This window comes from Scyliorhinus canicula, chromosome 14, assembly GCF_902713615.1.
Source record: "Scyliorhinus canicula chromosome 14, sScyCan1.1, whole genome shotgun sequence".
In the NCBI taxonomy this organism is placed as follows: Eukaryota; Metazoa; Chordata; class Chondrichthyes; order Carcharhiniformes; family Scyliorhinidae; genus Scyliorhinus; species Scyliorhinus canicula.
Window position 1 is genome coordinate 62,126,884 of NC_052159.1, and position 27,040 is coordinate 62,153,923.

At 47.8% G+C, this 27,040-nt stretch overlaps 1 protein-coding gene across 3 annotated transcripts; it reads left to right on the top strand.

The window, feature by feature from the left end:
* msantd4 (Myb/SANT-like DNA-binding domain containing 4 with coiled-coils) lies at positions 1 to 23,719 on the top strand. 3 transcript variants are annotated; one of them, XM_038817655.1, is made up of 4 exons: positions 77 to 91; positions 1,592 to 1,658; positions 14,976 to 15,444; positions 22,991 to 23,719. In XM_038817655.1, exons 3-4 carry the CDS (start codon positions 14,977 to 14,979, stop codon positions 23,588 to 23,590), a joined length of 1,068 nt encoding a protein of 355 aa, XP_038673583.1. In that variant the 5' UTR covers positions 77 to 91; positions 1,592 to 1,658; position 14,976; the 3' UTR covers positions 23,591 to 23,719. The 3 variants fall into 3 exon arrangements, with proteins under 3 accessions (XP_038673582.1, XP_038673583.1, XP_038673584.1); XM_038817654.1 differs by lacking the exon at positions 1,592 to 1,658 and having other exon boundaries at positions 1 to 91; XM_038817656.1 differs by lacking the exons at positions 77 to 91; positions 1,592 to 1,658 and adding an exon at positions 10,276 to 10,336.
* Positions 23,720 to 27,040: the final 3,321 nt, after the last annotated feature.

Below are 27,040 nucleotides of genomic sequence, written 5' to 3' on the forward strand. Positions count from 1 at the left end.
GGTCGCGGTATGTGCGCAGTGGCGCTGCGCAAGCGCAAATCTGTTGTGGTTCTTTGTATTAGGAACGTGGAGGCCACCATCAAACCCACAGGTTACTTTCATCATATTGTACAGTCGGCATTAGCAGCTTCTTTTGTAAATATTCAGTGAACCGATAATTTGAATTGATTGCTGAGTAGATTTAGTCAGTTTGGATTTATTTTCTCTTTGCCCATGAAGCGAGCCAAGGGGAGATTTCACCGATTGTGCAGGAGGTAACAGTGTTTGGGATGGACAGTCTGACCTCTCCCTTTGAGCTGAATCCTGACAATGTGACCTGTCCCTTGGAGCAGAATCCTGACAGTGTAACCTGTCCCTGTGAGCTGAATCCTGACAATGTGACCTGTCCCTTTGAGCAGAATCCTGACAGTGTAACCTGTCCCTGTGAGCTGAATCCTGACAATGTGACCTGTCCCTTTGAGCTGAATCCTGACAATGTGACCTGTCCCTTTGAGCAGAATCCTGACAGTGTAACCTGTCCCTGTGAGCTGAATCCTGACAATGTGACCTGTCCCTTTGAGCAGAATCCTGACAGTGTAACCTGTCCCTTTGAGCTGAATCTCGACAGTCTGACCTGTTCCTTTGAGCAGAATCCCGACAGTCTGACCTGTCCCTTTGAGCTGAATCGCGACATGTCTGACCCGTCCCTTTGAGCAGAATCCCGACAGTCTGACCTGTCCCTCTGAGCTGAATTCTGACAGTCTGACCAGTCCCTTTGTGCTGAATCCCAACAGTGACCTGTCCCATTGAGCTGAATCCTGACTGTGTGACCTCTCCCTTTGAGCTGAATCCTGAGTGCAACTTGTCCCTTTGAGCTGAATCCTGACAGCCTGACCTGTCCCTTTGAGCTGAATCCCGACAGACTGACCTGTCCCTTTGAGCTGAATCCTGACAGCCTGACCTGTCCCTTTGAACTGAATCCTGACAATGTGACCTGTCCCTTTGAGCTGAATCCTGACAGTCTAACCTCTCCCTTTGAGCCGAATCCTGACAGCCTGACCTGTCCCTTTGAGCTGAATCCTGACAATTTGACCCGTCCCTTTGAGCTGAATCCTGACAGTCTGGCCTGTCCCTTTGAGCTGAATCTTGACAATTTGACCCGTCCCTTTGAGCTGAATCCTGACAGTCTGACCTGTCCCTTTGAGCTGAATCCTGACAGTCTGACCTGTCCCTTTGAGCTGAATCCCAACTGTCTGACCCGTCCCTTTGAACTGAATCCTGAGTGTGACCTGTCCCTTTGAGCTGAATCACGACAGTCTGACCAGTCCCTTTGAGCTGAATCCTGACAGTGTGACCTGTCCCTTTGAGCTGAATCCTGACAGTGTGACCTGTCCCTTTGAGCTTAATCCTGACAGTGTGACCTGTCCCTTTGAGCTGAATCCTGACAATGTGACCCGTCCCTTTGAGCAGAATCCTGACAGTGTGACCTGTCCCTTTGAGCTTAATCCTGACAGTGTGACCTGTCCCTTTGAGCTGAATCCTGGCGTGTGATCTCTGTGCCCTCTTCTCCCTTATGAGCTGATGATTCCTGTTGTCCTTTATTTTTTTATAGGTTAAACTCTGAATCTTTCATTGTCGTTGTGCCGCGGTCACTGGGGCCACAATGCCGCTACCAAAAGGTGGAAATGCACTGCAGTTCACAAATAATCTGAATGAGAAGGCTAGTTTATTGCTCTGTTAGCTTTCCTCTGTTGCAGCTTGGCCATTTAACTGTATTTTCCTTTCAATTGTTGTGCCTTATTTCTTCTAAGTGAGTTGTACTCATGACCTACATATTCGGTTTATAATGACCAAAATAAATCATGGGAAATATGTGACCCATTAGTGCCCCTCATTTGGCACTATGTATCCCTTGGAGATCCAACATGGCATCTGCAGTGTGTGTACAATTTGGGTTGAATTGTGCCAACACTGTGGTGCAGGCTTTACTGCTTGTAGTCAACATCTGTCAGAAGAATAGAGAGCAAGCAGTTCATCATGCCAATCAGCAGGCAACACTGATTTGACATATGGGTACGATTTTGGAGCTCAGCATTAAAGCTAATGCCCTCTCTTAACCTCGCACAACTGAACACACAGGCAACATCAGGAAAGACCTCTCCCCAGCGCTTTTTAAATTGACCATCAACTACTTACTGGTTAGTTGCTAATTGATTTATTTTGGTGGTTGTTACTATTCTCTTCATGTTTAGAACTTTCTATAGTTGCTTAGAGTTGCAAACGTTTGGAGGGAGTGGTGTGATAGGTGCTCAAGGAGTTTTTGCTGACTACAAGGCGTCTGCACAAACCAGTTGATGCCAGTCTTGGGTAGACTAGGAGACATTCCCTTGGGAAAACAGACCGAACAGAGACCCCACAAAGCAGAACGAGCTGCTGTAAGAGGGAGGAGGGTGGGGACAAAGATTCAGCTGGAGGCCTCATTCACACAGGATTTTAAGGAAGCAATTCTACCTGCATCACAACGAGAAACAATGCATATGACATCTGTGGTTCAATAAGGATGTCCACACAGAAATCTGTAGCTGCTATAGCCATACCTGCAACCTCAGAGCAGGGGAAGGACCACATTGCCCGTGGCTGTGAAGGTGACTGTAGAAATGAACTTTTCTGCACCTGCTTCTTAGGATGTCGGTGCTGGAGATATTTTCAACATATCAGTTTGCTGTTCAGTATTGCATAAGAGGGTCACTTCAGTAGGTTTGGAAACTTCCCATCGTGCAGATTTCTTCGATAGTATGCACAAAGCTTTGTGGGTGCTGAATGTCAACACTACCCTATAACTAAACTAAAAGGGTTTCTATTCCCTCAAAGTACAGCTCGCAAGTGACCAAAGACAGAGAATGATGCAGGTCAATGCCTGGTATCATTTTGCAGCTGTGTGCTATGCCAGCTTCATTTGAGCCACCACTGCAAACCAAAGGCCCTAACTAGATCAGAACCCTCACATGCACAGCAGGCAAAGAATGAGAGCCATGCTGGCCACCTGCAATGTGACGCAGTAAAGTAATGTCATGAGATGCTTGCATTGCCTGGGTCACTCTCGACAGAGTGAATGTCAGAATTCCTGATGATTTGCTGAATGCTGCACCACCATCCCATCACGAAGGGTCAGCCCCTTGCTATATGGTAAGCATCTGAGCTGGTGGAAAGGGAAGGCCGAACACAACTTAGACAGTTCCTTTCTTCCCTCATTGTCTGAAAAATACATCCAAGTGCACTATCAGTAACCTCAACCTCACTAACAGCCTCACATCAACCCTCTTATCACTGACAGAGATAAAGGCAAAAATAAAAGCCGCCACAAAATGGTAAACATTTCAATCCAAATTTATAAATGAAATCATGCTATACTTAATTCAAAAGTCAGCTCAATACCTTTGTGAGTTCCCTGAGTGCCCATCTTCCATGTGGCTTTGCTTGTCCTAGTGCTCGTATGCAGTGCTGCCCTAATGGCTGTAGCATGGATTGGTTTGGATTTTGTTTATTGTCACATGTACTGAGATACAGTGAAAAGTATTTTTCTACAAGCACTCAACAGACCATTAATTGCATGAAAAGAAAAGAAAATACATAATAACACAAGGTACACAATGTAACTACATAAACACAGGCATCGGGTGAAGCGTACAGGGGTGTAGTGTTAATGAGGTCAGTCCATATTAGTGGTGCTTAGGAGTCTGGTAACAGTGGGGAAGAAGCTGTTTTTGAGTCAGTTCGTGCGTGTTCTCAGACTTTTATATCTTCTGCCTGATGGAAGAAGTTGGAAGAGTGAGTAAGCCGGGTGGGAGGGGTCTTTGATTATGCTACCCGTTTTCCCCAGGCAGTGGGAGGTGTAGATGGAGTCAATGGATGGGAGGCAGGTTTGTGTGATGGACTGGGCTGTGTTTACGACTCTCTAAAGTTTCTTGCGGTCTTGGGGCGAGAGGTTGCCATACCAGGCTGCGATGCAGCCAAATAGGATGCTTTCTATGGTGTATCTGTAAAAGTTGTTAAGAGTTAATGTGGACATGCCGAATTTCTTTAGTTTCCTGAGGAAGTATAGGCGCTGTTGTGCTTTCTTAGTGGTAGCGTCGACGTGGGTGGACCAGGACAGATTTTTGTAAATGTGTACCCCTAAGAATTTGAAACTGCTAACCATCTCCACCTCGGCCCCGTTGGTGCTGACAGGGGTGTGTACAGTACTTTGCTTCCTGCAGTCAATAACCAGCTTTTTAGTTTTGCTGGCATTGAGGGATAGATTTTTGTCGCTGCACCACTCCACTATTCTCTATCTCCCTCCTGTATTCTGACTCGTTATTATTCGAGATCTGCCGACTATGTTCGTATTGTCAGCAAATTTGTAAATGGAGTTGGAACCAAATTTTGCCACTCAGTCGTGTGTGTACAGGGTGTAGAGTAGGGGGCGAAGTACGCAGCCTTGCGGGGCCCCGGTATTGAGGACTATTGTGGAGGAAGCGAGTGAGGAGCCAAGTCCTAGGTTTTGGAGCTTTGATATGAGCTTGGTTGGGATTGTGCTGTTGAAGGCGGAGCCGTAGTCAATAAATAGGAGTCTCATGTAGGAGCCCTTGGTGTCGAGATGCTCTTTGGATGAGTGTAGGGCGAGGGAGAGCTCCGGGTCATTTCCACGGCCGGAGGCTGGGTGAGTGCCACGGCGAAGGGGGAGGATGCCTGAAGAGATGTGCCAGGGGTCCGGAGGTTGACCCACATTGCAGAAGAAAGTGACAGAGGCATCATACTGGTTGTGCACAAAGGTGTTTATTGTGTTTTACAATTCCCCACACCCAGCCCCTTCACCCCCTACCTGCACCTCCCCCCAGACGCTCTCAGTGATCCTCGATGTGCTTTGCCCTCCTAGTTCTACCACTACGTCTAGGTGTGTCCCCGAGATACACATCTGAGGTTGAGGCAGCTGCTTACCTCGTCCTGAGGCCTTCGATGCCCCGGCAGGCATCCTCTGGGGGCTCTGAGGCCGGAGGGCCCCGGCTCAGTTGCCAGCGGCACATGCACAGCTGTGCCACCCTGTCCCGTGTGCTGGCTGTGAGATGTGGCCTCATCAGTGGTTGAACGTGGGGGAGCTGGTGGCCACCGTCCGTCAGTGCCCATAGGACCCTGGGGTTTACCTTGGGATGAAGGGGCAGCTGGTCCGAGCCCCGGCTGCCCCTGCATCATCTGGCTCTGCCAGCCCTGGCGGTTCCCCGTGGTCCACACCATCGTGTCGACGCCTTCGGCGATTCTCCCCAGTGAATGGGACATGTTCTACAAATCCTTGGCAATGCCCACCTGTGACTGGTCAAACTCCGCAGAGCCTCGGCCATGCCCACCTGAGAGCGGGACATGTCCAGCAGAACCTTATCAAAGCCTGCCTGGTATTGGGTGACAACCCCCAGCGGGTTGGACATTCTGTCGAGACCTTCAGCCGTAGAACATAGAACAGTACAGCACAGAATAGGCCCTTTGGCCCTCGATGTTGTGCCGAGCCTTGTCCGAAACGAAGATCAAGCTATCCCACTCCCTGTCATTGTGGTGTGCTCCATGTGCCTCGCCAATAACCGCTTCAAAGTTCCTAAAGTGTCCGACTCCACTATCACAGCAGGCAGTCCATTCCACACCCTAACCACTCTCTGAGTAAAGAACCTACCTCGGACATCCCTCCTATATCTCCCACTCTGAACCGTATAGTTATGCCCCCTTGTAACAGCTACATCCACCCGAGGAAAGAGTCTCTGAACGTCCACTATCTATCCCCCTCATCATCTTATAAACCTCTATTAAGTCACCTGTCATCCTCCTCTGCTCCAAAGAGAAAAGCCCTAGCTCCCTCAACCTTTCCTCATAAGACCTACCCTCCAAACCAGGCAGCAACCTGGTAAATCTCCTATGCACTCTTTCCAATGCTTCCACATCCCTCCTATAGTGAGGTGACTAGAACTGGTTGTGACAGACTGCGCGACACCTTGGACACCTTCACTCATGGTGCCGACGTCGTGCACCAGGCTCTCCACCGCGGTTGCCAAGCTAGCAGTGTTGGCCTCAGTGCTATGCATTGCTGGCGATAGCTCCTGTGCCTGTAGCCTCTGGGATCCTCCGAAATGACACTGACATCTCCCTCTGAATGTCCTGGCCGCACCCTAACCTCTCCATCAGCTCTTGGTATACCTCGTCCAAGGCTTGAGCATCAGGCTGGTACCCAGCTGGGTCCTGGGATCCAGCAGACGTCCGACTGTTCTCTCGCATGGGGGTTCCTGCCTCCACCTGATGTGCATCAGCAGCAGTGTGGTGCTCAGCAGATTGTGCCCCAGAACCTTGACCACTAACATTTCCCACCAAGGTGCATGTATCTGCGCTGGTGGACGGTGGGGATGACAGCTGTGATGCCACTATTACAGTGGCATCCTCAGAGCTCTCCTCTGAGGTAGCCTCATGGGAGAATGGAGAGGGAGCCACCCAGGATGGGCCGGCTCTGCCGGCTGGAGGATCTGCGAGAGAATGGGCACGTGGTCAGTGGGCGGTGGGTCAGTCAGTACGATAATAACAACTCATGTTTGACAGGTCCCCCGGGTGGAGGCCGGTCATTCCTCACCTCTGCAGCATCTGCCACCCTCCGCTTTGGTGACCGTCCTGTCCTCTGTCACCCCAGTCACCTCCAGGGCACGCTTCTCAAAGGTGGTGAAGATTCTGATGGCTGGCACACCACCGCTAGTCGGGGCCCGCTCCCGGCGATTGTGGAGACACAGGAAATCACAGAATTATAGAAATTACAGTGCAGAAGGAGGCCATTCGGCCCATCGAGTCTGCACCAGCTCTTAGAAAGAGCACCTTACCCAAACCCACCCTATCTCAGTAACCCCACCCAACACTAAGGGCAACTTTGGACACAAAGGGCAATTTAGCATGGTCAATCCACCTAACCTGCACATGTTTTTTTTAATTTTTAAAAATAAATTTAGAGTACCCAATTCATCTTTCCAATTATTGGGCAATTTAGCGTGGTCAACCCACCTACCCTGCATATCTTGTTTTGGGTTGTGGGGGTGAAGCCCATGCAGACACGGGGAGAATGTGCAAACTCCACACGCACAGTGACCCAGGTCCGGGATTCGAACCCGGGTCCTCAGCGCCGTAGGCAGCAATGCTAACCACCGTGCTGCCCCAACCTACACATGTTTGGACTATGGGAGGAAACCGGACCACCCAGAGGAAACCCACGCGGACATGGGGAGAACATGCAGACTCTGCACAGTGACCCAAGCCGGCAATCAAACCTGGACCCTGGAGCTGTGAAGCAATTGTGCGAACCACAATGCTACCGTGCTGCCCGCATGCTACACGCATGGTTCACAATGGTGGGAGGGGTGTGTGCGAAGGAAGGGTTGAAGGCGGATGGGGGTGGAGGGAGGGTTTTGGGTCGCATGGAGAGTTGGGGATGGATGCTCCCATGGGGGCGGAAAAGTCTCCAGGGGCGGGGGAGGGGGCATTGGTGTCTACTCACGCGTGCTGCCCGGTGTCGGTCATTGACCTTTTTTCGGCACTGAAGGCCAGTCCTGGTCATTCTCTCGGTGTTCACAGCCACTGTCACCTCATCCCAGGTATCATTGGCTGCCCTGTGACTGACCCTCCGGGACCTACGGGGGAACAGGACATCCCTCCTGGCCTCCACAGTGTCTAGCAACCTCCCCATGTCAGTGCCTCCGAATCTTGGGGCCGGTCTCCTCGGTGCCATTCTTGTGAGCTGGTGGGATTGGCTGAGCAAGTGCAGCCTAAGTGCTGCTCGACCATGCGAGCAAGGGGCTGGCGAGTGCCGTCCTGGCAAATCAGCTGGCGAGCCTTCATTTGCAGCGAGAATCCCATGAGGCCTCATTAAGTGGACCAATTAACGTTGGATAACCTTGCTGGCCTCACTGGGCTGAGCGCTGGGAAGCTCCCGACAATTCCCGCTTGCTACCACACTTAGAAATCTTTCCGAAGAATTCATTCCTGAGAGTTCATTCCAGACTTCCCCCCAAGACTTGAAATGAAATGAAATGAAAATCGCTTATTGTCACATGAAGCGATTCACGTGACAATGAAGGCTTCAAATGAAGTTACTGTGAAAAGTCCCTAGTCGCCACATTCCGGCGCCTGTTTGGGGAGGCCGTTACGGGAATTGAACCGTGCTGCTGGCCTGCCTTGGTCTGCTTTCAAAGCCAGCGATTTAGCCCTGTGCTAAACAGGGCTAATCCAGGCTGAGACTTCCATTATGTAGTAATGGATACATTATTTCACAAATTTGATACATTGGAGCTACTAGGCAATATTACCATGCATGTATAGTATAGAAGAGTTCTCAACCCTTGACATTCCCAACTTTTAATTGTTTTAGGATATTCTGATTAGTGGGCTCCTCACCATTTCGGTACAATGTGTTTAACTAATGTGAGCCTTTATATGGTGTTTCTAGGATCGGCTTAGATTGAAAAACGTTGCAATCCTAACCCCTCTCCACCAATACCTGTGAGCCTATTTCATTGCTCACACTAAGGCCTGCATGATCCTACATTTCACTCAACATTGACAAATATCATGATCACTTGTGTGCTTTGGCCTCCAGCATTATCAACGTCCTTGTCTGTCAACTCAGCTTGAAGTTAAGGTTGGTCACTCTTAGCAATGTTCAACCATGAGCTGATTTTTATCTCACATCTGGGCAATTGCCAAGAGCATTCTTCAGATTTGAAATGATTTGCATCCTCTCCTGCCTCTCGTCATTTCACAGCAAGAGAGCGTCATATTTGACTGTTTTCAAGCCTCTTTCTTGCAGAAAAGGCCTGTTGAGTAGATTATTTTCTAAAATAAATCTGTCTAAGAAGGCAGAATGATTTTTGAATAGAACATGATCTATTTTTAATTTTTAAAAACTTAATTCAATTTATTGAACAATTCAATGTTTTTGGTGCTTTAAGAATACGTGTTTACTATAACTTGACCAAACACAAAAAAGTACCAAATTTTATCAGTGTGCTGTACAAGGCGAAAAGACCTAAGTAAACTGTACTGTGGAATACTGAAAACTGTTTATTCTACTGATAAGGAAGACCTTGGGCAGGATTGCCCTGCTGAGAATGTAAATGGTACAGGACATTCTGAAACCTGATAGTGTGAATGAGAGAATCTCGGAAACCATTCACATTGATTGGGAACTGAACTTGGCCTTTCCTCCAGGTTTTAGACAAAGAACTCTACATGCTGTTGGACATTTTGTATTAAGAAGAACAGCAATATCCTGTCGATATTACATCCAGGCCTATTCGTGGAAAAAAAGGTCAAAAGATGTTGTAAATTGCCATTAGCTTTTGCAGTTGGGATGCAATGTGGTTTATTGCCTGTTAAAAAGAGCTACATCAAATCACTGCCGATCTTACTGATGTGAGGTTTTTGGCTATTGTTTCTTGCATCTGAAGTAAAGGGGTAGTTCTGTGCATACTTTTGTGAAATCTGGGATGATTTACTATCGGATGTTTACTTGTAATCTTTTGCTGATTTTTATGTAAAAGGAACTCAATCAAATAATCTTTGTTTTGCATTGCTTGTGCCACGAGTCAGAAATCTGTAAATAGACTAAAAGAAAGTCTTAATGTGCATAAAACAACTTCCAATTATCAAGAAAAGATTATAGATGCTGAAGATGTGTATGTACATTGCATGACAGCGTGATGTGTCTGTAACTGATAACAACAAATGCCTATCCCATCATGGCTGGTTGGAGAAATTGTATTGGGGCCCCCAAAGTCAATAGATTATCACAGGCTTAATGCATGTTCTCAAAAACCTGGTTGTGATACTAAAAACGCATTCTCTGCAATAGTATTGTCTGGGAAAGCATTTGATAAGGCCACACAAAAGGCTACTTCGCAGGATAGGAGCTCATGATGTTGGAGGTAATATTCTGGCATGGACAGAAGATTGGCTAACTAACAGGAAGCTGCGAGTAGCGATAAGGGGGTCTTTCTCAGGTTGGAAGGCAGTGTCTAGTGGACTGCCACAGGGATCAGTGCTGGGGCCGCAGCTCTTCACAATATATATTAATGATTTGTAGGAAGGAAGAGGCTGTACTCTGGTCAGATTTGCAGATGTTACAAAGGTGGGAGGGAAGTTAGGTTTTAAGGAGGATATAAATGGTTTATAACAACTCACGATTGACAGGTCCACCGGGTGGAACCCTGTGGTTCCTCACCTCTGCGGCGTTCCCCCAGCCTCTGCGTGTGTGACCGTCCTTTCCTCATCCCCCTCACTCACCTCCATGGCACGCTCCCCAAAGGAGGTGAGGGTTCTTATGTCCAAAACCCCCCGCCAGTCTGAACCCTCGCCCGACAATTATGGGAGAGTTTTTCCTGAGGAGACACAGCGAGGGCAGTAAGCCACACGTGTAATTCACAGTGGTGGAAGGGATGTGTGGAGGGAGGGTTGTGGGGGTCGTATGGGGATTTGGGGGGGTGGATGCTCCCTTGGGGGGGGATAGGGGGCGTTGGTATCTATTCAGTCGTGCTGCGCGGCTTAGCTCGTTGACCTTCTTAGGGCACTGGAGGCCAGTCCTCCTGGTCACACTCCTTGAGCTCACTGCTGCCGCCTCCTCATCCCAGGCAGCACTGGCTGCCTTGTGGTTGACTCTCCTGGACCCTCAGGGGAACAGGACATCCCTCCTGGCCTCCTGGGCATCGAGCAGCCTCTCCAGATCTGCGTCCCGAATCTTGGGGCTGGTCTCCTCAGCGCCATTTTTGTGAGCTGGCTGGGGTTGGCTGAGCAAGTGCAGCTTATGTGCTGCTTGACCCTGTGGTGGGGTGCCCCCATTCCAGGGTGAGGGTCAGGGAACTAACTGCACTATCCCTGATCACCCAGGGTCTCAGATAGCCCGGAAGACACTCTGGGTGCCATTCCACCTGTTCCATCTTTGTCTGGACCAGTGCAGAACGGCGCCCAGCTGCGGCCTCGCTGAGGAGACCGGTAGATCCCGGGATGTCAGTTTAAAATCGACTTCGGAGCACGCCATTTGGTCCCACCCCTTTTGGCCATGATTCTGACTCCGACGCCTTGCAGGACTTGGGTAGATCCTGCGAGGCGTGAAGGCTGCCGAGAAACAGCGGGAGGTCGCTCTCGGCGTCCACAAGCCACGCACGAGCGAGAGCGCAACACGGCACGGCCCTGTATGTTTTCAAGTAGCAGTTAGATATAGCACTGCGGGCGAAGGGAATTAAAGGATATGTGGGGGGGGAAAAGCGGGTTGAGTTGATAATCAGCCATGATCATAATGAATGGGGGAGCAGGCTCGAAGGCCCGAGTGGCCTATTTATGTTTCTGTGTTAAGTGAGTGTGAAGAAAGATGACAAACGGAATTCAATGTGGGAAAATGTGAGAAGATGGATTATTATTATTAGTTAAATGGAGAGAGACTGCAGAAAGCTAGCATAAAGGGACTTGGGCATTCTTGTTCATGAAACCCAGAAAGCTAGCATATCGGTGTAGAAGGTGGAATACTGGCTTTTATTTCAAGGGGGCTGGAGTATAAAAGTGAAGAGGTGTTGCTGCAACTGTACAAGGTATGAGTGAGGCCACATTTAGAATACTGTGTACAATTTTGGTCCCCTTATTTAAGGAAAGATACATTGGGCAGGGTTTAACTAAATGTGAACAAAGTTCCATTGCATGCAACATTATAAAACGGCAGTCACTGCACGGCCTAGGCCGCACCTTGCCCCATTTTGTTCTGAGGAATTCCTCAGTGAAGCGAGAGATCGGGATGCCATTTTTAAATGGCGTCCCGATTTCTGGAGCACCCAAAGCGATCCCCGAACCCCCCCCCCCCCAAGCCGCAACACACTTTGGGAGAGTTCCCAGCCCTTCCCCCTGAACCCTACCAACACCCGCACAGGGCACCCCGAGCCTGATCACCACCGTGCAAAAGATGCCAGCTTGGCACCTTGCCAAGGCCAACCTTGCACCCTAGCAATGTCCCTTCCATTTGCAGTGCCACCTGAGCACCCTGGCAGTGCCAAGATAGCACCCAGCTGGCCCTGCCAGGGTATTCGGGTGGCACCAGCAGTGCCAGGGTGTCACTCTGCCCAGAGGGCATGCACCTGGGGGCTTCTGGTCCCCTGTGAGACCCTCACGGATGCTGTTCCATCTGGTCCCTATTTGTGGAGACCAGAACTGAATGGCTCTGGCCCAAGGTCCCCGAGGCAAAGGGGATAGATCCCAATGCTTCGGGAATCTGCATATTAAAGTGAGACTAGCGGTCTTGTTTTGATATGCAGGTTTGCCTAAACATGATCCCGCCCAAAATGGGCAAGATTCACGTAGTGTTGCATCTGTCCAATTCAGATACTTCAACCAGCTCCTTAAAGTTTACTCAGATGTCTTTATTTCTGAGTAGAACACGGTGTTTTTCACGGCGGCCCGCGATTCTCCAACCCGGATGGGCCGAACGGCCTGCCATTCCTGACCGGTTCACGCCGGCGGCAACCACACCTGGTTGCTGCCGGCGTGAACTTGCTGCCGACAGCTGTTTTGTGGCTTGTGGGGGGCGGAGACGGGAGTGAGCACCACGATGGTGCTTAGGAGGGGACTGGCCCGCGATCGGTGCCCACCAATCGACGGGCCGGAGTCTCAAAGGGATGCACTCTTTCCCCCCCGCCGCCCCGCAAGATCAAGCCGCCACGTCTTGCGGGGCAGCGGAGCGGAAGGCGGCAACCGCGCATGCGCGGGTTGGAGCCGGCCAACCTGCGCATGCGCGGCTGATGTCATTAGGCAAGCCGGCCGCGTCATTCTCGGCGCGCCGGGCCTTGACACCACGACAAGGCCCAGCGGCCGAGATTTACGGCACGACCCTCCTAGCCCCCCCCCCCCCCCCCCCCCCCCCCCCCCGGGGGGGGGGGGGGGGGGGGGGATAGGGGGCCAGGAGCGGCCTCCGATGCCGTCGTGAACCTCTCCGGGTTTCACGACGGTGTCGGGCCTTGCAGAGAATTCCGCCCCAGGTGTCCCATCCCTGGTTTTGTGGGCTGTACATGACATGTTTCCATATAAGGCAACAGTAGATACTCTTGGTGACAGAAAGTCTGGCTCGATCTGGACTATGGACAACAGACTTCCTGAGGTTTGACTGCAGTATGATTTGAAAATGACCACCGTAGCAACATCTCGCGAGATCTAACGCAATCTCACGAGGCTTTACAAGCTGGGTAGATCCCAGGAGCGGGGTCTCCTGGCTTCTATCGACCACACTGCCGCGGCGAGCTGCTTTCAGGTTATGGAGATAAGGTAGGAAAGTGGACTTAGTGAGTGTTAGATCAGCCATGATCCTATTAAATGCCGGAGTAGGCTCAAAGGGCTAAATGGTTTAACTCCTGTTCCTATTTCTTATAGTCTCATAAAACAGTCTTTAGGTGCTCTGAAAGCATGGCTAAAAATAAGGGTTTGGAGAAATGGATGAGAGGTGACAAGGCAAAGATCGTAACAGCGGAATGATTTTCTGCAGTGGTCGAGCACAGACAGGAAGATTTGATGATAGTACAGCGCAAGATTGGGGAGAATGCATACAACAACATAAGTAGTAAATATCATTTAGATAGATGGGAGGAAACACATGGAAAACTATATATTGGGGCACAGGGAGCGAGTGGAACTTGGAGAAGATGGAGTTGTGAGCCTTAGTGCAGGTGAGGACATGGACTGTCTGATGAGTTGATACATGGACATGAATGGGATGGGGGGGGGGCGGTTGGTATGGAATGGAGGAGGGCACATGAACGGGGGGGTGTTGGTATGGAATGGAGGAGGGCAATGTTAATGTCAAAGTTACATAACAAGACTACAGGACAGACTCCATGGACCAGTTGTTCGTTACCATCCCTTTTTCATAGGCTTTAATATAACTGGGAGTTGGAGAAGTGCAGTCTTGAGATGCAAGAATTCAGTTTTGGTATTGGAGATGAGCTCAGTTCAGGTAGCATGGCAAGGTTATGCATTTCTTGACCCTGGGCTGGATTCTCCCCTACCCGGCGGGGTGGGGAGTCGTGAACCACTCTGGCGTCGGGCCGCCCCAAAGGTGCGGATCCGCACCTTTAGAGGCCAAGCCCTCACCTTGAGGGGCTAGGCCTGCGCCGGAATGGTTCCTGTCCCTCCGGCTGGCGTGGAAGGCCTTTGGCGCCACGTCAGCCGGGGCCGAAGGGACTTCGCCAGCCGGCAGAAGCCTGCGCGGGAGCGTCAGCGGCTGCTGACGTAATCCCCGCACATGCACAGGGGAGGGGGTCACTTCCGCGTCGGCCATCACGGAGGCTCTGGCCGACGCGGAAGGAAAACAGTGCCCCCATGGCACAGGCCCACCTGCGGATCGGTGGGCCCTGATCCTGGGCCAGGCCACCCTGGGGGCACCCCCCAGGGCCAGATCGCTCCGCGCCCGCCCCCCCAGGACCCCGGAGACCGCCCGCGCTGCCAGTTCCGCTGGTAAGGGATGTGATTTGATTCACGCCGGTGGGACCGGCATGACAGCAGCGGGACTTCGTCCCATCGCGGGCCGGAGAATTGCTGGGGGGGGGGCGGGGCGCCGATAGACGCGGCATGATTCCCGCCCCCGCCGAATCTCCGGTGCCGGAGAATTCGCCGGCCGGCGGGGGCGGGATTCACACCGCTCCCTGGCGATTCTCCGACCCGGCGGGAGGTCGGAGAATCCAGCCCCCTGTTTGTGATGACACCCAGACCGGTGGATATGCTCCTGGTCAGAGACACAGAAAAGTTGGAGGTAGCTGGGAAAATCTAACAGTGATGTTCACGTTCCATAAAGTTGATTGATATTTTGTAAAACTCGTTCACCAAGTCTGTCAGATTGTTTCACTTGCACAAGTCTTCATGTCCTGTCTATGAAGCCTTAAGAATTTAAAAAACTAATTGTTTTTCAAATCTATTTTTAGAATGAAACAATTCAAGAGGAAGAGAAAAAGCAATTTTACAATGAAGGAAACCGAAACCTTGTTGAAGGAAGTGGAGGACCGAAGAGATATAATTTATACCCAGCAACATGATGCAATAACCAATGAGTTAAAATGGATGGCTTGGAAGGAGATAGCAGAAAAAGTCAGTGCTGCAAGTGGTGGTGAACAACGCACTGCATATGAAGTGAAGAAGAAATATACTGATTTAAAATGTTACCTGAAGAAAAGAGGGGAATGCTTGGATCGGATGGAAGCCATGATGACTGGCTGTAGTCCGACTTCATTGCATGGTTTTAACCACAATGCTGTCAATGGCGAAACATCTTGTAAGTTTGAAGATTCATTATTGATTGACGATCCCAATAGGCCTCTTTGTGTAGTTAAAGTAGAAGATGGTGATGATCACGAAGAAGAAGAGGAGGAGGAACAGGAACTGCAGAATACAGAGGTTTGGTCATTAATTATTTGAGAACGATCTAAGAAGAGAGATGAAGGTGATTAGGTTTCTGGCAAATGTGTATTCTTTCCCCAGCATAGTAGAGAAGAATCATTTGTAGCAGGTTCAGTGATACAATGATTTGAATTCAATTGATGCTGTACTCATTTATGAGCATGGAAGTGGAGTTCTAGAGCAGAACTGGCCACATATTCACCAGCAAGGTGGAGGTATGCCAGTGTTGACCAGTAATCCACAAACTGGAAGTTCCTTTCTTCTCCTATCCACTCCAAGCATTCTTCCCTATTTGTTTAATCTTCCATATGCCATCAGAAAGAATCAGTGCAGGGGCAACACCCAACCCATGCTCCTCACATTAGTTTTACAATTTAAAGTCATAGACAACAACTTTCCCGTATAAAGAATGTTTAATGCTCCAGGTATTTTACATAGATGTGAGGAAGTGGGTAAATAGTCAATAAAGGAGGTATTAGGATGGCTCACTTAAAGCTTAGCCAAAGAAATAGATTTTAAAGAGGTTGCTAAAGAAGGTGTGGAAAATTTAGAGAGGGAGTTCTAGAGTATGGAGCCTAGACTTCTATATATTGGCTTTAGATTATAGAGAGCTATTTAGGTGTTTTAGGTGATAAAATGGTTCAATAAGGTAGGCGCAGAGAAACTATTTCCTTTGCTATAGGAGCCCAGAAAAAATTAGCACAATGTTACTTTTGTAAAAATCTATTTTGATTGGTGTTTTCTAGTTTAACAAAGTAACAGCTCATGCGTATCTGACATTACAAACAAGTTTGTATCTTATTTACACCGCTTTTTACATGAAGTCACCCCCCCTTCCTCCCCCTTCTCTCATTGGTAGTTTAGTTGCCCTCTTACTGTTGCCGTCTGCCCTCGCCTCCCCGCATTGTGCTCCACTTCTTTCTGCTGGGGCTTTTAGTTTTTATTGGGGGGGGGGTGCAGGTGTGCATGGTCCCTCCCTTCCTCCGCTTGTCACTGTGCTTCATTTTGTGCTTCTCTTGGGTTCCTTTCCCACCCATCCCCCCTCGGCTCCTTTCTCTTGTGTGTGCCTTGAGTTGCTCCCTCTCACCCACCCCCCTCTCTTCCTAGTCGCTGTTGGCCTTAAACAGGTCTTGGAACAGGCTGATGAATGGTCCCCACGCTTTGTGGAAGCCCTCATCCGACCCTCAGATGGTGTACTTGATCTTCTCCAGGTAGAGAAATTCCAGCAGGTCTGCCAGCCAGTCTGCAGCTGTGGGTGGTGCTGCCGATCGCCAGCCGAGCTGGATTCTCCGGCGTGCGATTAAGGAAGCAAAAGCCAAGGGGCCGGCTCTCTTCCCAAATAAAGATATGGCGATCCGATACCCGGAAGACTGCTACTCCCGGGCACGCTCCACCCTCACCCCCACAACCCTGGCCATCACCTCGAAGAAGGCTGTCCAGGACCCGACAAGTCTAGGGCAGGCCCAGAATATGTGGGTGGTTGGCCAGGCCTCCCTGGCACCGTTCACATTTGTCCTCCACCTTTGGGAGAACCTGCTCATTCGGGTTCTAGTCAGGTGGGCTCTGTGCACCACTTTAAAATGCATGAGGCTTAGCCTAGCGCAGGAGGAGATGAAGTTGGCCCTGCTCAGTGCTTTGCTCCAGAGTCCCCAACCCATTTCTGCCCCCGATTCGTCCTCTCATTTCCATCTAGCTTTGTCCAGTGGTAGTCTTGCCCTGTCCAGCAACCGTCCGTATTTGTTTCCACAGTTCCCCCCTCCTTACTGTCCGTGTTCCTCTAGTAGTATGGCTCTCGGGGCCCTGGGGTACTTTGCCGTCTCCTTGCGGAGAAAGTGTTTCATTTGGAGATGTCTGAGTTCCTGTCCTGTCAGTAGGCCCAGGTCCTTCGTCTGCTTGTCCAAGGCCGCGAGTTTGTCCCCTATGTAAAGACCCTAACCGCTAGCGTCCCTCCGTCCTGTCTCCATTTTTTAAAGGTGGCGTCAAGCATGGCTGGTGGGAATTTGTGGTTACCTCAGATGGGGGCCATGGGGGATATCTCAGTTAAACCGAAATGCTGCCTCATTTGGTTCCCCGTCTTCAGTGTGGCTGCCACCACTGGACTGGATGTGTACTTTGATGGGGGGGATGGGAGCACTGCCGTGGCAAGGGCTCGGAGGTGATTCCCTTTCATCCTCTCACCCTCGGCTGTGGCCGTCAGTGGGAGTACAGTGGATTTGGTAACGCTAGATCGCCCATGTTTTTCCTCCTTTGCAGTGTCGACTAAGGGACCCTCTGGTTCTTAACCCCACCCCACAGACCGTGTAATAATTTTGTCTACTTTGTGGAAAATGATATTGGGAATGAAGATCAGTATGGATCTCAACAGGAAGAGAAACCTCAACAGTACGTTCAACTTGATCATCTGCACCATCCCCGTCAGGGAAGCAGGAGTGCATCCCTTCTCTGCAGGCCCTTTTTAACTTCCTCCTCCAGACTGGTCAGATTCCACCTGTGGATCTATGTGCAGTTATAGGCTTTCTGGATCCCCAGGTAGTGGAATGTGTTTAGAACTGGTTTGAATGGTAGTCCCTCCAGTTCTGTCCCTCCCCTGTTTGGGTTCACTGGGAATACCTCGCGCTTGCCCAGGTTGAGAACGCTCCGAACTCTCTCAGAAGTTGCATGATTGCTCTCAGGCCATTCTGTGGGTCCGAGACATAGAGGAGCAGGTCATCCGCATAGAGCAACACTGTGCTCTCTGCCTCCTCTTTATATACATTTCCAGCTTTTTGTGTCTCGCAGAGCGATCGCCAGTGATTCGATTGCTAGGGTATTAGAACCAAGCATTTAGGAATGAAATCAGGAAGCATTTGTTCCACACAAATTAGTGGACATCTGGAATTTACTTTTTCTGTAGGTCATGGATGCTGGGTTACTTAAAACTTTCAGAACTGAAGAAAATCTTTTATTGGGTGGAAGTATTAAGGAATATCGAGCATGGGATGCAACAAAAGTTGGAATGTAGATCAATCATGATCTAATTAAATGGTGGAATGGGATTGAGGGACCGAATGGCCTACTTCTGTCCCTATGTTCCTGAGTAAAAGGCCACCAATGATGGGGCAGAGGAAAGGGAAATGCACAAGAGAATGTAGGTCGAGAAATAAGTTAAGGCAGAAGCACTGACCTGGTGTAGGTTACAGAGATACTAGGGGCTTTTCACAGGAACTTCATTTGAAGCCTACTTGTGACAATAAGCGATTTTCATTTCATTTCAGAGATAAAATCAACAATGGGTTTAATAGTGAGGTTGAGAATTTTCAATTTGGTAGCCTATGTACGTGAGCATGAAACTAGCCTATTGGGCAAGTAAGACTTGGTGTAGGCAGTTATCCTTTGAATCAACAACTTAGATAACAATTGCCAGTGTAAAACTTAACTGCAGTTTCAGACCCTACCTGTCCTTCACATTGCCTGTCTCTAACTGTAAATTAATTGTAAAGGAGAGCATTGTAGAGTTCCTCCTCAATGGAGAGCACACAAAGGGAAGCATCTGCATTCTCCACTTTCCACATTCTCACTAATATTTTCATTTCCTTATTTATAATTATAAATGTAAATGTAAGTTTCTTTAGTTCATGATTCAATGGAGTGAGTAAATTATTCACTTGCTACTGCATTCAATGTTGCACTGGAGTATTAGAAAGTGCTTTGCAGTTTCATACTGGAGCTCAAAAGCACCAAACATTTTAAAGCTGCTTGGCAGAGGATATAACATTTGGAGTTTTTGGCTGGATGCAAGCCCGAGATGGTTAGAGTTGGAAAATGCATTACTTTATGATTCTCAGTTATTTTGGTCGAAAAGTCAGAAAGCACATGACGCTGAGGTGAGGCTGCTAACATTGGCCAACTTTGCCTGCTGTCACTCGCTACTGACACACTGGGCGCGATTCTCCAAATGCAAATGCGGAGAGTCGTAAAGGCTGCCGTGAACCTGGCCGTGTTTCACGGCAGGTTCCGCGCCCCCTCCCGGGACCCGATTCTCCCCCCCGGGCGGGGCTAGCAGCGCGGCCCCGCGAAGCACGGCATGCGCGGATGACGTCATCACGCATATTTGTCAAACCCGCGCATGCGCGGGCCGTCATGCCCCTCAGCCGCCCCGCGGACTGATCCTGTGGGGCGGTGGAGGAACAAAGAGTGCGCGGGTATCGGACCCGCTGCCCGCGATCGGTGCCCACCGATCGCGGGCCCATGCCACGCCGTGCCAATCGGTGCCATGGTTGTCCGGAACGGCACTTTGCGGCCGTTTTCACGAATGGTGAGAGCAGCGATTCGTGTCGTGGGGCGGCCGTGGGGGGAGGGGAGAATAGCGGGAGGTCGGGAAAAATGTCGGGAAGGCCCTCCCGCTATTCTCCGACCCGTCGTGGGCAGCGGAGAATCGCGCCCACTGTCTCTTTGCTGCACTCCCATCTAGAATTAAAATCTACCCTTAAGAAATTAATCTTTCTAGTAGTATTTTCTGTGTTGGAAATGCCTATGCCATTCTTTTCTATTGGTAGTCTCTTCCAACATAAGCATGACTCAAACTGGCATACTACAGTTTTGAATGTATAGGAATTATGGAATTGTTCATGATAATAAGTGAAACTCACCACTCAGCGAGCACACATTAGGGCTTGCCATATGTGCTGACAGTGTCTCTAAAGGAAAATTGCTGAGAGTGAAAGCCCCGAAGGATACAAACTTTAGGACAGTGAACTAATCAGAATGTATTTGTATTTGTATAAAACATTATACGGAACGTAAAACAAAAACTTGGCAACTTTTTCTGAAGTAAATATTTTATGAGAAAAAGGGACAATTTAGGTGACTACTTTCAAATAGCTGTTTACAGGATGTGAGACAAGTGAAACTTGAAACAATACCGGGCGCAATTCTCCGCTGCCCACGACGGGTCAGAGAATAGCGGGAGGGCCTTCCCGACATTTTTCCCGACCTCCCGCTATTCTCCCCCCCCCCCCCCCCCCCCCCCCCCACGGCCGCCCCACGACACGAATCGCTGCTCGCCGTTTTTAACGGCGAACAGCGATTCTCCCCTGGCCGATGGGCCGATTTCCCAGGCCTTTACGCACCTGCTCTCACCGTTCGTGAAAACGGCCGCAAAGTGCCGTTCCGGACAACCATGGCACCGATTGGCACGGCCGCACCACGGGTCCGATACCCCCGCACTCTTTGTTCCTCCGCCGCCCCACAGGATCAGTCCGCGGGGCGGCTGAGGGGCATGACGGCCCGCGCATGCGCGGGTTTGACACATATGCGTGATGACGGCATCCGCGCATGCGCGGCTGACGTCATCGTGCGCGTCAGCCGCCGTGACGCTTGGCGCGCGGGCTTAGCGACCGTCGCTAAGCCCGCGATGCTGTTCTTCATGGGGCCGCGCTGCTAGCCCTGACCGGGGGGGGAGAATCGGGTCCCGGGAGGGGGCGCGGAGGCTGCCGTGAAACACGGCCAGTTTCACGGCAGCCTTTACGACTCTCCGCATTTGCGGAGAATCGCGCCCGGGATTTTTCAAAGTTGGGTTTTTGTATTTTGTCATGCACTTCAATTGCTTTTCATTTGTTTATGCTTAGAAGTCAAAGTTTATTTATTTGAAGAAAGCAGGTAGCAACTCTTGGAAGCACTGTACCACAATTCAAGTTGGAGTAAACTTTAAATAAAAATTCCTCATTCAGATTATCTTACTCACAAATTGCACTAAGCACTTTCTGCAGATATATTTCCTAAAGAAGGAAGGAAGCAAATAAGATAAACATGTAACTTTATATCTTTTGTATATTTGTGATATAAAAATATACCATTGCTCGGTCACAGAAGGCAGAGGGTAGCAGTAGAGGGATGTTTTTCTGAATGGAAGGTTGTGACTCATGGTGTTCTACAGGGATCGGTGATGGGGCCTCTGTTTGTAGTATACATAAACGATTTGGAGGAAAATGTAGCTGGTCTGATTAGTAAGTTTGCGGATGACACCAAGGTTGGTGGAGTGGCAGATAGTGTTGAGGATTGTCAGAGGGTACAGCAGGACATAGATAGGTTGAAGACTTGGGCAGAGAAATGGCAAATGGAGTTTAATCCAGACAAATGTGGGGTAATGTATTTTGGTAGGTCTAACATAGAGGGGAAATATACAGTAAATGGCCAAACTCTTAGGAATATAGAAAGATCTGGGCAAACAGGTCCACAGATCTTTGAAAGTGGCAACACAAGTATAGGGCAGCATGGTAGCACAGTGGTTAGCACAGTTGCTTCACAGCTCCAGGGTCCCAAGGTCAATTCCCACTTGGGTCACTGTCTGTGTGCAGTCTGCACATTCTCCCCGTGTCTGCATGAGTTTCCTCCGGGTGCTCCGGTTTCCTCCCATAGTCCAACGATATGTAGGTTAGGTGGATTGGCCATGCTAAATTGCTATTAGTTTAGGTGGGGTTACTGGTTTACGGGGATAGTATGGAGGTGTGGACTTAAGTGGGTTGCTCTTTCCAAGAGCCATGCAGACTCAATGGGCCGAATGGCCTCCTTCTGCACTGTAAATTCTATGATTCTATGAAGTAGACAAGTAGTCAAGAAAGCATATGGAACGCTTGCCTTCATTGGATGGGGCATTGAATATATAAATTGGCAAGTCATGCTACAGTTGTATAGAACCTTGGTACGGCCTCACTTGGAATATTGCGCGCAATTCTGGTTGCCACACTACCAGAAGGATGTGGAGGCTTTGGAGAGGGTGCAGAGGAGGTTTACCAGGATGTTGCCTGGTCTGGAGGGTGTTATCTATGCGGAGAGGCTGAATAAATTCAGACGATTTTCATTGGAACGATGGAGGATGAGGGCGATCTGATAGAGGTCTACAAAATTATGAGGGACATGGATAGAGTGGATGGGCAGACACTCTTTCCCAGAGTGGAGGGGTAAATCACTAGAGGGTGTAGGTTTAAGGTCCGTGGGGCAAAGTTTAAGGAGATGTGCGAGGCAGGTTTTGTTACACAGAGAGTGGTGAGTGCCTGGAACGCGCTGCCAGGGATTGTGGAAGCAGATACATTAACGCCATTCAAAAGGCATCTCAACAAATACATGGATAGAATGGGTATAGAGGGATATGGCACTAGGAAGTGCTGAGAGTTTTCGCCACGGGTGGTATCATGACCGGTGCAGACTTGGAGGGCCGAAGGGCCTGTTCCTGTGCTGAATTGTTCTTTGTTCTTTGTGATGGACAGTAAAGAACTGCTTTCCCATATTCTATGCAGCAATTTATTTAGGAACCAAATGTTTATAAATTTACTTGCAGTGAGAAAATAAACTAATTATTTAAGGAATTGAGCAAAAAATCGTTGCTAACTTTGGGAAAATTATGATACAAATTCCTTTCCAATTTCTTTTTGCTGTAAAGTGCACATTTCTCACATTTTCTCAACCCACTCTTGGAAGCGTGCATTGTCTGACTCACTGTCTGCAAATTTCAGGGAATTTGTTAGGGTATATCTATAAATAAATATGTATATTTTTGTTTTAACAGATTAGAAATGTGACAGAAGAAGCCGGTGTACTGGCAAGCCCCCTTCCTACTATTCAAACCCTAGAGGAAGTTGACAGCTTTTTGGAGGCAGAGGAATGTTCTTCAAGCTCTGATCAACCGGCAGTGGAGAATTGCAATTCGCACGCATTCCTCTTTATAGAGAAACAGCGATTAGAGTTGGAGAAACAACGTGTGGCCCTAGAATCTGAAAGACTACAGGTGGAGCAAGAGCGCCTACAAATTGAAAAAGAAAAGTTGCGTTACCTGGATATTGCAAATGAACGGCTGCAGCTGGAAAAGGAACGCTTGCAGCTGGAGAAAGAACGTTTACACATTAAGAGAGAGAAGTTGAAGCTGTTGACCATGCAGGCCCAAAAGTTACCACAAGAGAAGGAATGTAACTTGCTGGCTGAAAAAACACATTTGAAGCCAGTGGACATTGAAGCAGAAAAGTTGAAATTAGAACGAGAACGTTTACAATTAAAGAAAGAAAGACTACAATTTTTGAATATTGAATCTGAAAAGCTGCAGATTGAGAAAGAACGACTGAAACTTGAATGGGAACGCTTGCAGTTGCAAAAAGATTGCCAAAAACAATGATTCCATTTAATTAATAGCATATTATTTTTAAAACTTAAACTAATCTAAACTGCGTTGCCCTTACTTTCAAAGTTTATCACAATATGTTGTATAAAGCTTATAATAAATGACTATCCCACAAACTATAAATACAACTTATATTTTTATCTGTGCATCACAGCAGATTTTCGCAGATTTAATTGCAAATTTTACGTCTAATTTTGTCGGCACTTCCAGACTTTTAACATGAGATTTTACCTTTAAAATTCAAACTATTTAAAATGAAGCTGCTGCATAAGATAGAAAATGTTAATTTAGACGTGCATTTTGATTGTATTTGGTTAGATTGTACCGTTATAACAATTAGTGTTAAGAGGAAGAATGTTTTCAGCGAGAGAAACATCTTTTAAAAGAAGGTGTTGGGATAAAAAGACTCAATGTTCTGACATTAGCAGCTCTGTTAAAAGGAATCGCAGGCAAGTTATTTTTACACTGATCATTTGTACATTGTGCAATAATCTTTTGACAGTAACTTTCAGGCCAATATATATTATAACCCTCAAATCATATTTGTTTTTGTCATCGGTGCATCTAGAATTTGAGTTGATGCCTGAATCTGTTCATCTGGGCATTGTTGGCTACATGACTCCACGTCGCCTGCGATGCTCGATACTGTTAACATGTAAAAGACTTTTAATGTCGCCTCTACTTGCTATTTTCAGGCAGCTTTCAAGCTGCAAGTGTTTTTTATTTAACCACGTTGTCACGATAACTTTAGTGAGATTATCCAGTTAATGACTAATTCTGCTGTTTTATCAGGCTTTCTAACCCAATTTCACTGAGAAAGCGCAGCTGCTTTTCGAGAAATTTCTATCTCATCCGTACTGATTAGATTCAAACCCAGGCCCCAGAAATGAAAAGGGATTGTAATACTCCACTGTGTTAGCTGGCTCCTGTCGCTAGGGTACAACAGCAGCAATGAAAGAAACACAGAAAATACATTTTTGTTATCAATCCAGTCATATGAGATTAGAAAATTTTATTTTGAATGTCTGATGTTGCAAAATCCCATCCTTCCACGCCTTAACTGTTTTTAGCATTGTTTTTAAACTGTGACTGACAAGTAATTCTAAGTTGTTTATTTAACAATGTCTGCCAGAAACAGGAAGTTAATTTGGTGAGTAGTTGAACCATGCAGGCCAGAAAAGCCCCATTGAGCTGATTTCAGATGGGAAACAGTAAGGACACTACAAGTGGCTTCAGTGCCTGGGGGTTAGGCAGAGAAGACATGGCCAAGGTTCGAGCTCTGATTACTTTCCAGTCACTTTCACTGGAAAGGAAAGCACGTTGTATTTTATGTGACTGCCATGCCACAATTAATACACAACCTCTACCTCTAATTTTGACCTTTACTTTTGTTTACATAGATGTTTTAGCTGAAAGGAATATATAATCTAGATATTAGTTTATGGTATTGGAATGATCCCATTTCAGTAACTAAGTGCTAGATAATTGTTAATTTGCATTTGCTGTAAGTTTTAATACAGTACATTTGCACAACATCGAGACAGACAGTTGGGTAAAAACTCTGTGCATATTATTTGAAAAATTGCACTGTGCTTTTGGTAAATTGAGGGCCGAGTTTTAACAGGTTCCTTCTATTATCCAATTTGTATCTGTTGTATTATCCAGCTTTTTAAATCAAATGCTAAAAGTTTTCTTGATTTGCGTTTTCAAGAACTAAGCAAATAGTTGTCTATTTCATTGGTTTTCCTCCAACCATTTAGATAGGTTTTCTGGTTGGGAGGTGTGCTTTCGTAGACTGGTGAAGATAATGAGTGAGATTCTCCGGCCTCCTCGTGACATGTTTCTCAGCGGCGGGACGCAGCCCGCTGTTGGTTGGTGATGGGATCTTCTGGTCCCACCGTTGTCAATGGGATTTCCCATTAAATCCACCCTGTGCTGCCAGGAAACTAGTGGGGGGAGGGGGGGGGGGGGGGGGGGTGTGGCAGTGGTTGCCGTCTGTTGAACCGTAAAATCCCGCTGGTGTAAACAGCCAGAAGATCTCGCCCACTGTCTGCACCATACAGATATATTTCCAGATGCTTGAAATTTTATGACCTTGGTTTTGATACACTGTAATAAACATTTTTCATCCAGTGACAACTATCAATTGAATATTTTAGAAAAGATATCAGATAACCAGATTACAAGACATCAATGTTGTGTATGTATAGTTTTAGGAATGCTGTGAATTAAAATAAGTTTCACAGTGCAAAGCATTTCTACTTTCTGATCCCAATGAATAATTTAGAAAAATCTCAGAGTAACGAGTAATGTTTTTCTCTTTTCAGATTGATTAGTATAGCATTCAAAAATATTTAGGGAGGACTAAGATCAAACTAGTTGTTTGAATCGGTGAATACGTACTAATACTTCACATAGATTTTTCAGAGAAACTGTTTAAAAGCCAGCTTTATCGCGTACTTATCAGGTACATTTTCAGTAAGCTGACCTGAGCTATATAAGCCAGCGTGGCTTTAGGTTCAAACCCTGTACAGAGTTAGCTGGTTTCAACTGTGACAGCAGTTGGGACACCAAGCAAACTCCGTGTTCCAGTGAACTCCAGTGGCTACAGCCACTGCCTGTGGGCTTCAATGTGATTTCAAAACATTGTGGAGGGAGAATTTTAACCAACCTTCTGAATGTAGATCTCCACCAAATGACCTCAGGAAGAACGCAAACAATGGCCTGTGGGTCATGTGATCCCGAGCTATCTGGCTCTTGAAACTGAGGCAGTGCAGTTTGACCTGTTTCATTTCTGTGGATCTGTAGGTTTGGAAAGGACAGTTCATTAGCTCATTAGCACTGCTGCATTATTGGTGAACAAATACATAACATATCAGATTAATACAGCCATGTAAAAAAACTTTAGACTTGCCTTCAAAGCTTCATGGTAAAACCCATGTGACATGTAAACACATAGAGCTTGGACACCAGTGGCCTAGTGGACACAAATCACTGTCTTGTAGCACATTGAGCAATACAGACAAAAATAGCTCTGCTGTTAAATAATCTGTATTGGTTTCTTTATTCCTGTGCTTCTGACAGGAAAATGGCCATGGTTCTGTTCCTGATTGTTATCTGTATCCCCCTGATGAGAAATGTGTATCTTCACTTTCCCTGGGCTGAACTGTAGTACTTTCAAGGTTGGAATAGCTTGCCAATACTCAATATCTATGTTTAAAAAAGCGTTATTTAGGCTGAAATATGAAGAATGTGCACTGAGTGAAGTACTGGAGGCCTCCCACTGTCATGAGAAACATCCCAGTAACAATCGGGAGGAATGAAAAATAACCTACTAAAAATTATAGTACACATTTAAAATCAGCTCTGCAGTCATTGGCCAGAGGAACATCTATGTGTGGCTTCAACAACACCGGTCCTGTTAATAATTTTTGACACTTTGTA